The sequence below is a fragment of the Chiloscyllium punctatum genome, chromosome 9, assembly GCF_047496795.1.
Source record: "Chiloscyllium punctatum isolate Juve2018m chromosome 9, sChiPun1.3, whole genome shotgun sequence".
NCBI classification, from domain to species: Eukaryota; Metazoa; Chordata; class Chondrichthyes; order Orectolobiformes; family Hemiscylliidae; genus Chiloscyllium; species Chiloscyllium punctatum.
In genome coordinates, this window is record NC_092747.1 from 20,784,924 (window position 1) to 20,798,108 (window position 13,185).

At 41.9% G+C, this 13,185-nt stretch overlaps 1 protein-coding gene across 1 annotated transcript in view; it reads right to left on the minus strand.

The window, feature by feature from the left end:
• Window positions 1-13,185, minus strand: part of gabrg3 (gamma-aminobutyric acid type A receptor subunit gamma3) — a 657,746-nt gene that overhangs the window by 618,394 nt on the left and 26,167 nt on the right. The window contains exon 3 of the mRNA XM_072576994.1: window positions 9,678-9,745. Coding sequence (XP_072433095.1) covers window positions 9,678-9,745 — 68 coding nt within the window. The remainder of the gene's footprint in view (window positions 1-9,677; window positions 9,746-13,185) is intronic.

A 13,185-nucleotide genomic window follows, 5' to 3' on the forward strand; every position in this document is an offset into this window, starting at 1 on the left:
CCATGGGAGACTAGTTAGCAAGGTTAGATCTCACGGAATACAAGTAGAACTAGCCATTTGGATACAGAACTGGCTCAAAGGTAGAAGACAGAGGGTTTGTGGTAGAGGGTTTTTTTTCAGACTGGAGGCCTGTGACCAGTGGAGTGCCACAAGGATCGGAGCTGGGTCCTCTACTTTTTGTCATCTACATAAATGATTTGGATGCGAGCATAAGAGGTACAGTTAATAAGTTTGTAGGTGACACCAAAATTGGAGGTGTAGTGGATAGCGAAAAGGGTACCTCAGATTACAACAGGATCTTGATCAGACGGGCCAATGGGCTGAGAAGTGACAGATGGAGTTTAATTCAGATAAATGCGAGGTGCTGCATTTTGGGAAAGCAAATCTTAGCAGGTCTTATACACTTAATGGTAAGGTCCAAGGGAGTGTTGCTGAACAAAGAGACCTTGGAGTGCAGGTTCATTGCTTCTTGAAAGTGGAGTCGCAGGTAGATAGGATAGTGAAGAAGGCGTTTGGTATGCTTTCCTTTATTGGTCAGAGTATTGAGTACAGGAGCTGGGAGGTCATGTTGCGGCTGTACAGGACATTGGTTAGGTCCCTGTTGGAATATTGCATGCAATTCTGGTATCCTTCCTATTAGAAAGATGTTGTGAAACTTGAAAGGGTTCAGAAAAGATTTACAGGGATGTTGCCAGGGTTGAAGGATTTGAGCTATAGGGAGAGGCTGAACAGGCTGGGGCTGTTTTCCCTGGAGCATCGGAGGCTGTGGGGTGACCTTATAGAGGTTTACAAAATTATGAGGGGCATGGATAGGGTAAATAGGCAAAGTCTTTTCCCCAGGGCCAGGGAGTTCAGAACTAGAGGGCATAGGTTTAGGGTGGGAGTGGAAAGATATAAAAGAGACCTATGGGGCATCATTTTCACACAGAGGGTGGTACGTGTATGGAATGAGCTGTCAGAGGAAATGGCGGAGGCTGGTACAATTGCAACATTTAAGAGGTATTTGGATGGGTATATGAAAAGTAAGGATTTGGAGGGATATGGGCCGGGTGCTGGCAGGCAGGACTAGATTGGGTTGGGATATCTGGTCGGCATGGACAGGTTGGACCGATGGGTCTATTTCCATGATGTACTTCTCTATGACTCTATAACTCTATAACGTCTATAACATTTCAGCAGCTTCACACTGGGTGACTATGAAGAGATGTGACAGCCCCTCAACATACTACAGTCAATATCTTCAGTTAAAAGATGGTTCTTTGAGTGTCTGTCTATCTGTGCGTGTCTCTCTCCGACCATGTGTCTCATTCACTATGTCTGTCTGTCTGTCTCTCTCTCTCTCTGTTTTGCTCTCTTCATCTGTCTCTCCCTTCCCCTCTGTGTATGTCTCTCTCCCCCTCCCTCTCTGTATCTGTGTCTTTCTGTTCTGTGTTTCTGTGTCTCTCTGTTTCGCTCTCTTCAGCTGTCTCTCTCTCTCTTCCCTTCTGTGTATGTCTTTTCTCTCCCCCTCTCTGTATCTCTGTGTTTCTGTGTCTCTCTCCCTCTCTGTCCACCATCCAAAGATCCCAGTGGCACTATTAATTTTCCTCCCATTGGCCCATGAGTGGGCTATACTGGCTATCCACCACCACTGCACTGACCCAGCCTACAACAAAGTTACTTGGAGTCTGGAACCGAGGGGCTATTTTACAATGTTGTTCCTGCTCCCACTTGTTAAACTTGTGCTGCGGTATGTCTCATGGTCCATTATGTCAGTGCACTGTTCAGGGATATGCTCATAATATCACCGTAGCCTGAGACCTGAGTGTGTAAAGGTCTCATACTCCATCTCACCCTGGGATCACATGACGCATGACACAAAACTAGAAGCTGCTCAGTGTCGTTTTATTTAATTAGGTGTACAACAGTTAGCTGTAATAAATGTCTGTTGTATGATTCAATACTACAACACCAATGACCAGTTTCTTATGGTACAAGAGATGACATAAGCCTTGCTGCACCAGTTCAAGTACCCTATTGAAAGCACACCCATAATGTTCTTTTGCAGATCAGGAAATTCAGCCCTCTTTCCCACTGCACAGATATTGACACAAAGAGCAAAAGGATATCAACAAGTTAACAAAAAGATGGAATTTAATTTTGGAAAATGTGAGGTTATGTGCTTTGCCAGGAAAAGCAGATGAGCTGAATATCATATAAATGGAGTAAGACTGCAGAAACGTATGGAATTGAGTGATTTGGGTTTTCTCGAATCACAAAAAGCTAGCATCCAACTTCAGCAGCTAACAGGGAAGGCAAATGGAATGTTGATCTTTATTTCAAAAAGGAATGGAGTATAAAAGTAGGAAGGTTTTTCTAAAACTATATGAGTCACTAGTCAGTTCCCAGCTGGAATACTGTGAACAATTTTGGGATTCTTATCTAAGGTAAGATTTACTAATATTGAAGGTGACTCAGAGAAGGTTAGAAATCACACAACATCAGGTTATAGTCCAAGAGGTTGCACCACCTGATGCAGGAGCAGCACTTCAAAAGCTAGTGCTTCCAAATAAACCTGTTGGATTATAAACTGGTGTTATGTGATTTTTAACTTTGTACACCCCAGTCCAACACCAGCATCTCCAAATCTAGAAGGTTCATTGATACCAGACATGGAGGGGGTCTGCCTTATGAGGAAAGGTTGAATAGATTGAAACTGTACTCATTGGAATATTGAAGAATAAGAGATGGCCTACAGAAACATACAAGATTCTGAGGGAAAACGTGAGGACTGCAGACAGTCGAATATAGTGCTGGAAAAACACAGCAGATCAGGCAGCATCCGAGTAGCAGAATTGGCATTTCGGGCATAAGCCCTTCATATGAAATGGATGATTCCTGATGAAGGGCTTATGCCTGAAACATTGATTCTCCTGCTCCTCAGATACTGCCTGACCTGCTGTACTTTTCCAAGATTCTGAGGGTTTTTGAGAGGGCAGATAGGCAGTTTTTTCCACCTGTTGGGGAGTCTAGAACCAGAGGGCATAATCTCAGAATAAGAGGGTTGTACAGTTTATTCAGAGATGAGGAGAATTTTTTCTCTGGAACAGAAGTGAATTTGTGGAATTCTTTAACACTGGAGCTGCTGAGGCTGGGTCAGTAAGTATATTCAAGGCAAAGATAGTTTTTAAAAATCAAGAGTATGGGGAAAAGGAAGGAAGGTTAAATTGAGGATCATCAGGTCAGCCATAACCTCAGTGAATGGTGGAGCAGGCTCAGTGGGCTGAATAGCCTTCTCTGCTCTTACATCTTATGATCTTATATTCAATGCTTCATCTATTCTCTGTAATTTATTCATTATAGGCAGCTCTTGATGAATAAAACCATATCATGATTTTTTTTTCTTAAAGTGTCGAATGTTTTTTTTTCATTGGATCCCAATGTACTGTGGATATCAGGGGTCCTGTTTCAGATTTTCCCAACTCCCAATTAGCTACTGATTTCCATTGTAAATCAAAGGGCCTCTTGGACTGTAGTAATAATGAACAGTATTATTTTATGAATCACTCCTAACAACAACAAGTTGCATTCACATCGCACTCGCAGCATAATAAAACAGCCCATTGTATTGCTTTCACAAAAGCAATACAATGCAAAATACTGAGCTACATAAGGAGAAGTAGGTCAGCTGATCAAAAGCTTGGTCAAAGAGGTAAGTTTTAAAGATGTGTCTCAAGAAAGGAGAGGACAAAGGCAGGAGAGGTGTAGGGAGAGTTTTGCAAAGCTCAAGATATATGCACGAGTGGAGCAATTGTATAATTAGCCTTGATCCCTTAAGGAGATGTAGCACTGAAAGAGACTGCAGAAATAGTGAGGCACAAGTCCACAGAAGGACTTTGAAAACAGGAATGAAAGTCAGGATATTGCTTGACCAGGAACCAATGTCGGCCAGTGAGAACAACAACTGACAGGAATTGCTGTCTGACAGGCAGTAGAGTTTAAATGATTTGCATGAAGCATGGAACTAATCAAACTTACACAAAACCATGCATTTGATTACGTTAAAAGATTTCCTTTGTTACCGTCAACCCAAAAAACTCAGACCATAATTTTAAATATAGAAATTCTCCAAATAATATTCAAACGAAAGCCTGTCTGCAGTTCTGGTCTGTTAACTAAGTGAATTCTCAAAGTCTCTGCTACTGGGGACTGTAGAAACGAGGTGGGAAATGAAAACCTGACAAATGTCAATATGGCTGTAAACATGGGAGAGGGAGCCAGCTGCTGGCTAGTTCTGATTATGCACATACTGGGACAGCTGCTTGGATTGAGCCCATTTTTCTCTTGGTCTGCTACATCACGTTAAAGACTTAATTTGTTATTTCAGCTTTGAGGCCGCTCTCTGGAGTTACAGAGATTCAGATCTGTTCCTTTAACTGAAGGATAATCGGACTGCGGCCTGATAGCTCCAATAAGCACCCTGCTCCAAGCAAAGGAAGAATAACCTTTCCAGAAGACATCAAGCTACTACAGTATTAACAGAAGTCTGGTAGTCACTCTCCAAGAAACCAAGCTTTTTGTCACAGATTAATACTTATGTAGGAACAAAGAGCAGGAATAGGCTATTCAGCCCCTGAGATCTACTCTGCCATTCAGTATCATGGCTGATTTAATTGTAACCTCAAATTCACATTCCCATCACCCACTGACAATCTTTCAGTTTTTGCGATTCATTCTTGGGATGTGGGTATTGCTGGCTAGACCATCATTATTGGAGAAAGTGAGGACTGCAGATGCTGGAGATCAGAGCTGGAAATGTGTTGCTGGAAAAGCGCAGCAGGTCAGGCAGCATCCAAGGAGCAGGAGAATCGACGTTTCGGGCATGAGCCCTTCTTGAAGAAGGGCTCATGCCCGAAACGTCGATTCTCCTGCTCCTTGGATGCTGCCTGACCTGCTGCGCTTTTCCAGCAACACATTTTCAGACCATCATTATTGCCCATATCTATTTGCCCAGAGGGCAGTTAGGAGTCAACCACGTTGCTGTGGCTGTGCAGTCACATGTAGGCCAGATCAGAGAAGGATGACAGATTTCCTTCCCTGAAGGACATTTATGTGAACCAGACAGGTTTCATGGTCATCGTTAGACTCTTAATTCCAGATTCTTTGTTGAATTCAAATTCCACCATCTGCCATGGCACAATTTTAACCTGGCAAGAGCTGATTTTCTAGAATAATCAGCTGGCAATAATATCATGAGGCCACTGCCTCTTTAACAAAAATCTATTTCCCCTGCCTTAAAACGTTCAAGAATGTTGTTTCCACTACATTTTCAGGAAGAGGTCCAAAGTCTCAAAGCTGAGAGAAAAGAAATCATTTCACTTCTGTTTTAAGTGGGCAACTCCCGACTTTTAAAAATTGACCCCTAATTCTAGATTCTTCCACAAGAGAAAAACATCCTCTCCAATCAGAAGACATCAAGACCACTCAGGATCTTATCTTTCAATCAAATCATCACTTACTGTTCTAAAGTCCAGCAGATACAAGCCTAGCCTATCCAACCTTCACTCAAAAGAGGACCTGTCCACTCCAGGCATTAATCTGATAGGCATTTACTGATCTGCTTCCAATCTACTTACAACCCTCCTAAAATAAGGTGGCCAATATTGTGCCAGTACTATCGACATAGTCCCACAGTGCTTTGTATAATTGAAGTATAAACTTCAACATTTGTATTAAATTTTCTTTGCAGTTGCTAATATTCTATTAGTGTTCCTAATTACTTGCTATGTCTGCAAACTAACATTTTGCAATTCATGAAGAGAACACCTAGATCCTTCTGCATCTCAGAACTCTGCAATCTCTCATCATTCAGAATTTTTTTAATTCTTCCTGCCAAAATGAACAAACTCACATTATATTCATTCGCCGGATCTTTGCTCTCTCACCTTACCTATCTACAGCCCCGTGTTGCATCCTTATTTCCCTTCACAACTTATTTTCTTACAGAATTTGAGTCCCTCCTCCCCTTAAGACTTACTAATTGGATATCAGATTGTACAACTGAGACAATACTATATTAATCCCCTAGGGCTCTGAAAATGATAGCTCACGGAAGACAAACTTTGGCAGTGAATGTCATGTTAAGTCTTCCCTTTTTCCAAGGGAACAATAAAAACTGTTGATGTTAATAGAAGGTAGAAACCCTTCAGTGATTATGACATTTAATATTCCAGCTCCTGACTCATGTGGCCTGCTCAATATGACATCTGCTATGCACCAGAAGTTCTGTTTAAAAAAAAATGAGGGGCTCTTGCATTATCATGCAAAGTCATTTCATTTTGCATGGAAGTACAACATTTGACAATGGGTATCATCCGTCCTAAAGTGTCAAATTACTAAGTCATCTTATCCATTTCCTGAAATATGCACTTTAAATGTGCTCAAGTGTCTCAGGTTTCCCAACAGCCACTTTTTAAACTCTGAATAAGTATGAGAAAAGATGAAATACTACTGTTGATAATGACCTTATTACATTGTCAAAATGCCTTGAAATGCTTTGAATAATGAATTCTGTGTTGGCTGCAGTGATTGCTTTGTAGGCAAGCAGTCCTCAAGAAAAGATCTCTCAAGTGACAAAGGCATGTCAATGTCTGCTCTTCAAACTCACAGGCTATACTCTTGTAAGGTGGGCACAGCAGTTGATAATGAACTCAACTTGTATTCTTCCAGGCAGTAATGGCATTCTGAGACTAGAGCTTGGCGTGCTAGAAGCAGGAAAGAGCTTTTGTAACTGTACCTTTTTACAATGCAGTGAACTTGTAGGGAGGCACAAAGAATGCGAATTTCAGTTATGAATGCTGATCTGCATCTCTGTTTGACGCACTAGTTGCTGTCAAAAGAGAAATGCTCCACCTGTCTCACTGTGCCAGCCTTAGGAATCTTGAAACACTCCAGAAGATAATTGACAGACTTTTGTAAACAAGACTCAGAATCTGCCACATTGATGGGTTTTTTTTTTCCCTGTCATCGCAGTGCAATCCCAAAGGAGCTGGACAGATCTACATATTCAGATTTGAGCTTGGTTGAGTAGGTGGAACCCTTAAAGGAATTGGCACATGAATATCGTCAGGTTCCCACACAACTGCAGCTATTTTTTGTTATTTGTCAAATACATGCAATCACAATGGACACTGGATGAATCCCCTCTTTCAAAGTTACGTGCTATCAGTGCATGAGATTATATTTAAAATTCAAGTTTTAAAACATGATTGCAGCACACTTCTTGGATACCTGATTTTCCTATATCATATATCTCCCTTTAAAATAGACAAGTTATTACACTGATGACGTTAACAGTGTCTAACAAATCACCTATACAGCTTACTGACTGTAAACTATTTCTCAATAAACTTGCACTTACTCCTCTAGTGAGAATGTTATTGGACTCCGATGAGAGATAGAGAGCAAGGGGCGGGAAGGGCGAAGGGAAGGGAGGAGGGAAGGGGGGAGGGGTAGAGAGAGAGTGAGGGAGCTACACAAATACTGTAAATTTGGTGGATACCATGTATTTTATAACTATAACAGAGAGATCCCATAGTGTTTTTCTCAGCTCAATATTTACATTAAACCTGATTTGACCTTTCTACTTATGTTTTATGCCATTATTTGAACTTTCTATTAGATTACTGCCTTCTGCTCATTTTAAACTACCAATTAATCATTATCCCAGACCATTACTGTGTATTGTCCATTAAATGATGACCTTCTGATCTGGGGTCTGCCTTTGTTTTTCATTTTACATGCCTACATGTGCAATATATAGTAAAATAACATACTGTCAGATTGGATATTAGTTCATTGAAATAACGTTAAATTGTATGCCACCAAGGAACAATTTCAATTAAACCTTTATATTTTGATTGGTCAGGTTATATTTTGTCCATGAATAGATTTGAACAGCAATTGTGTGAAAATGCATTTCGAACAGTCAAATGGAGGTGAAAGTCTCCAATGCACAGTACATACAATGGCCACTAAAGAGATACAGGAGATCCAGCTGAGAATTGAAGGAGCGGTGACATAATGAAAACAAACTACTGGCAAAGTCTGCAGCATACCCATGCATTGGTGCATCTTTCTGGGACCCTGCAACTCCAGGCTGACTGACACAAAGTTGCCAGTGCTGGTCTCTTCTGGGGAAGGGGAAGGGTAAGGAAAGACTTGCAATTATTCAGCGAGTTGCAGTTTCACCTCAGAGCATCTGAAACTCCTGCACCACCATGCAAGTAATGTAGAAAACAGGGCAGCCAATTTGTGTACAGTAAGCTGGCTTTGCTATCAAACCGATGTCAGTGGAGTAGCTTAGACAAAAACCCTGAAGTGGTGCATCTCCTGTGGAACAGTTGGTTCAATGTTATTTTTTCAAATCATTGTGAACAAAAGGCAGCATTTTTATCTCTAATGAAAATATCCCTTTGCTCTTTGTTTTATCACTATCGATCTTTCTGCTTAAACAGTAACAATGATCACATCATCAAGAGAAATAAATTGATCCAGGAGCTGATCTAATGTGCGTACTTGCAAATACCACAGAAGGCATATGGCTCAAAGCTAAGGCCGCAAAAGGAAGTGGACTCGGAGACATTGAGAAGTCAATCAGGTGCACAGGAACAGAGTGGTGAGGCCATTACCTTTCCAACTTCACCATGCGACCATGAGGTCAGAGGAATGGAAGGTCAAGTTCAGCCTGTCCACCCCTTAGATCAACTGAGACCCTTTCGGCCAAGCCTGCCTGTTGGGTTGGCTGCAATGTATGTGCAACGGAGACAGGATGGAGCAGGGACGGGGGTCGATTTCCTTAGGACTGGATGCCCGTTGCCAGATGGAGGACCCCACCAGTAGCAACAGCAGGCTGAAGGAAAGCGCTTCCCTGGCCACCAGACCCTGCCTTAGCCTGCCATATTGGACCAACAATCAGGCACTGTTCCTGATCACCAGCCTTCTACCATTTCTGGTGGGGCTGCTAGGAGGGAAGAGCTACCTCTGATAGATTGGCTACTCTCCAAGATGGGATGTTTGCCTCCAGAATTCCAGGAACAGTGTTGGCTGCTAAATATCTGATGGAGATTTGATCTCATTGAGAATCCTGGAAGTATCTGTGCCGGTGTTGCCACTGGCCTTCTGACCATTGACCAGAGTCATTACACTGAACTCGCGTATCTTTACTGATGTTAATTCAGCTGAGGAGATGATTTCTCCTTCAAAATGCGAAGAAACATATGAAAGCAAGGAATGGTCATTGAGCCCCTCCAGACCTTTGCACCATTCCATAAGATCAAAAATGATTTGTATCTCAGCTTCACTTGCCCACCTTGATCCCTTTGGTACTCAAAAGGTAAAAGAAATAGTCAATATCACCGCAACAAAATAAATCGTTAACTTGTTTTTTTTCGCATATTTTCAATTTTGGAGAAGCATCCCATTGTAAAGTATGATATTCAGTTGGTGGTTGTACCTATTTCAAAGTCCTACCTGACTGTATCAGTCATGGCAGATGCAGTTTAATGTGAACACATATGCAAATTGTTTCTGTGTTAACTTCTAAAAGCTAAACCATTACCACTATAATGAAGCAATCTTTTGTTCATCACAGCAAATTAAATTAGGATGACAATGCCTTAGCTGGAAAGCTGACTTACCATGTTAATTGATGACACAGGCCCAATGCTGTTTACATAAATATCAACATCTATAACAGTTGGTTTCACTGTTAAAAAAGGGGAAACAAAAGTTGTATGTTAATAAACAGCAAACCGACGCCATTCTCATTAATCACCACATTTTATGTTGCCTTAATAACACCTTTTTGCACTCATATCTGCAGCAGTTATTTTGATGGCATTACAATTTAGAGAATAAACTACTTGCATTTATATAGAACCGATTAAGTCTTAAGGGCTTCCCACAGTGTTTTACTGCCAAGAGGTATTTTCAGGAGTTCAGCCACTATTAGGATGCACAGAGCACTGCAGTTATTGGGATGTAGGGAGCACAACAGTTATTGGGATTTAGGGAACACTGCAGTTATTGGGATGTAGGGAGCACAGCAGTTATTGGGATTTAGGGAACACAGCAGTTATTGGGATTTAGGGAACACTGCAGTTATTGGGATGTAGGGAGCACAGCAGTTATTGGGATTTAGGGAACACAGCAGTTATTGGGATGTTGGGTGGGAGAAAAGTTATTCGGATGTAGGGAACACAGCAGTTACTGGGATCTTGGGAGAACAGCCGTTATTGGGATGTTGGGAGCACAGCCATTATTGGGATGTTGGGAGCACAGCCGTTATTGTGTGCGAAGCAAGGTCCAATGATGAAACAAGTAGATAATCTTTTTCTAATTTCTATGTCACAAATATCATCCAGGGAAATTTGGAGAACTAACTTTGCTCTTTGTATTTGTGCCATGTGATCATTAATGTACATTTGAGAAGGCAGAACTATCAGTTTAAAAATGTGTTGCTGGAAAAGCGCAGCAGGTCAGGCAGCATCCAAGGAGCAGGAGAATCGACGTTTTGGGCATAAGCCCTTCTTCGGGCTCATGCCCGAAACGTCGATTCTCCTTCTCCTTGGATGCTGCCTGACCTGCTGCGCTTTTCCAGCAACACATTTTTAAGCTCTGATCTCCAGCATCTGCAGTCCTCACTTTCTCCTAGAAATATCAGTTTATCAATTTCTCCAAGAAACAGTTCCTCTGACAATACAGTACTCCCATGTCAGCTAACAATGAGAACCCAAAGCTCTGGACGGGACTCAAACTCAATCTTCTGACTCAGGTGAGAATCCTATCACTGAGTCACTGCTCGCAATAAAGCTATGGTTTAAAATGGTATCGTTGTTAAAAAAAAAGTGAACACACGTTATTGGAAAGTTCCCTTCACCTAATGCGGAGGCACTGGTGTGAGCAAAGTTAAAAATTACACAACACCAGGTTATAGTCCAACAGGTTTATTTGGAAGCACTAGCTTTCGGAGCATTGCCCCTTCATCAGGTCACAACCATCTGACGAAGGAGCAGTGCTCCAAAAGCTAGTGCTTCCAAGTAAACCTGTTGGACTATAACCTAGTGTTGTGAGATTTTTTTTAACTTTGTCCTTCACCCAGTACATCATTATATCAAACATTAGACTTCAATCTTTGAGTTAAGTCATGATCATGAAGTGCAGGGCTTCCTGAAGCTACTAAAAGAGAAGTTTCTGGAATCCAAGGAAGACAGAGATATTAGATTAGATTAGATTAGATTACTTACAGTGTGGAAACAGGCCCTTCGGCCCAACAAGTCCACACCGTCCCACCGAAGCGCAACCCACCCATACCCCTACATCTTCCAGAAGTGTGCTTTTAATGCCTGTGCAGTGGCTTATGAGCATTTAGAAATTTCTCAGGTGAACAAAAAGAGACATTTGGACAGGCAAGCACAGGCTTACATGCTCCAACTGGGAGACTGTTTTTGCAATTACCTACTGACCCAGCTTACAGTGTCTTCTAAACACCCAAGTCCCTTTGGACATCAACACTTTCCAAACTTTCATCACTTGTTGACCATAAGACCATGACAAAAACAGTAATTGCTAGAAAAGCTGAGCAGTTCTGGCAGCATCTATGGAGGGAAATCAGAGTTGACATTCCAAGTTGAGTGACCCTTCCTCAGAACTGATAGTAGCTTGGAAAATGTCAGTTTTATGCAGAAAATAAAGTGGGTTAAGAAGTAAACAATCAGTGGAGATAGAGCCCAAAGTGAGAAAAGAACAGTTGGACAGACAGAGGAGTCGATAATGATCTGGTTTGGAGGGTGAATAGCTATTAATGGGGACTGTTAGGGACTAACAATGGGTTGTGTGTGATAGCAGACAACCATATTACAGACAACCCATCGTTAATCACTAATAGTCCCCATTAATAGCTATTCAGCCTCCAGACTGGGTCATTAATGAATCCTTTGTCCGTCCAACTGTTCTTTTCTCACTTTGGGCTCTATCCCCACCTGTCATTTACTCCTTACACCTTCCCCCCACCCAATCTTCTGCACATAAACCGACATTTTCCTAGCTACCATCGGTTATGAGGAAGGGTCACTCGACCCAAAATGTTAACTGATTTCTCTCCTCAGATGCAGCCAGATCTGCTGAGTTTTTCCAGCAATTTCTGTTTTTGCTTCTGATTTACAGCATCTGCAGTCCTTTCAGTTTTTGTATGACCATAACATATCGGAGCAGAATTAGAACATTTACCCTTCTGGTCTGCTCCACCATTCAATCATGGTTGATATGTTTCTTAAACCCATGCCCCTCGATCCTGTAGAATCTATCTATCTCTGTCTTAAATACACTCAGTGACTTGGCCTCCACAGCCTTCTGCAGCAATGACCTCCACAGACTAACCACCCTCTGGCTGAAGAAATTCTTCTTCATCCCAATTTGAAAGGGTCATCCTTTCACTCTGAGGCTGTGTCCTCAGGTCCTAGACTGTCCACCTCATGAAAACATCTTCTCCACATCCACTGTATCCAGGCCTCTCAGTGTTCTCTTAAGGTTCAATCAGATCCCCCCCATATCCTTCTAAATTCCATTGAGTATAAACTGCAGAGACCTTAACTGCTCCTCATATGACAAGTTTTTCATTCCTGGGATGATTCTTGCAAACATTCTTTGAACTCTCTGCAATGCCAGCACATCCTTATATATGGGGCCCAAAACTGCTAACACTATTCAAAATGGGTCCTGATCAGGGACTTATACAGCCTGAGCAGTACATCTCTGGCTCTTGTATATTCTAGGCTTCTAGAAATGAATGCTAATATTGCCTCTGCCTAACTGCCAAGTGAATTTGCTTGTTAACCTTAAGATAGTCCCGAACAAGGATTCCAAAGTTCCTTTGTTCCTCAAATTTCAGAAACCTTTCCCCATTTGGAAAGCAGTCTTTGCATCTATTCTTCTGACTGAAGTGTAAAATGTCACACATTCCCATATTGTAATCCATCTGTCAATCTTTGCCTCGTTTCCTAGCCCATCCAAGTCCCTCTGCAATCTCCCCACTCCCTCAACATTACCTGTCCATCCACCTTTCCCCTGCACATTGTTTCTGTTACCAAAACCCATTACCTCACACTTACCATGCCCTTGCCCACTCACTCAGCTTAAGTCACCTTG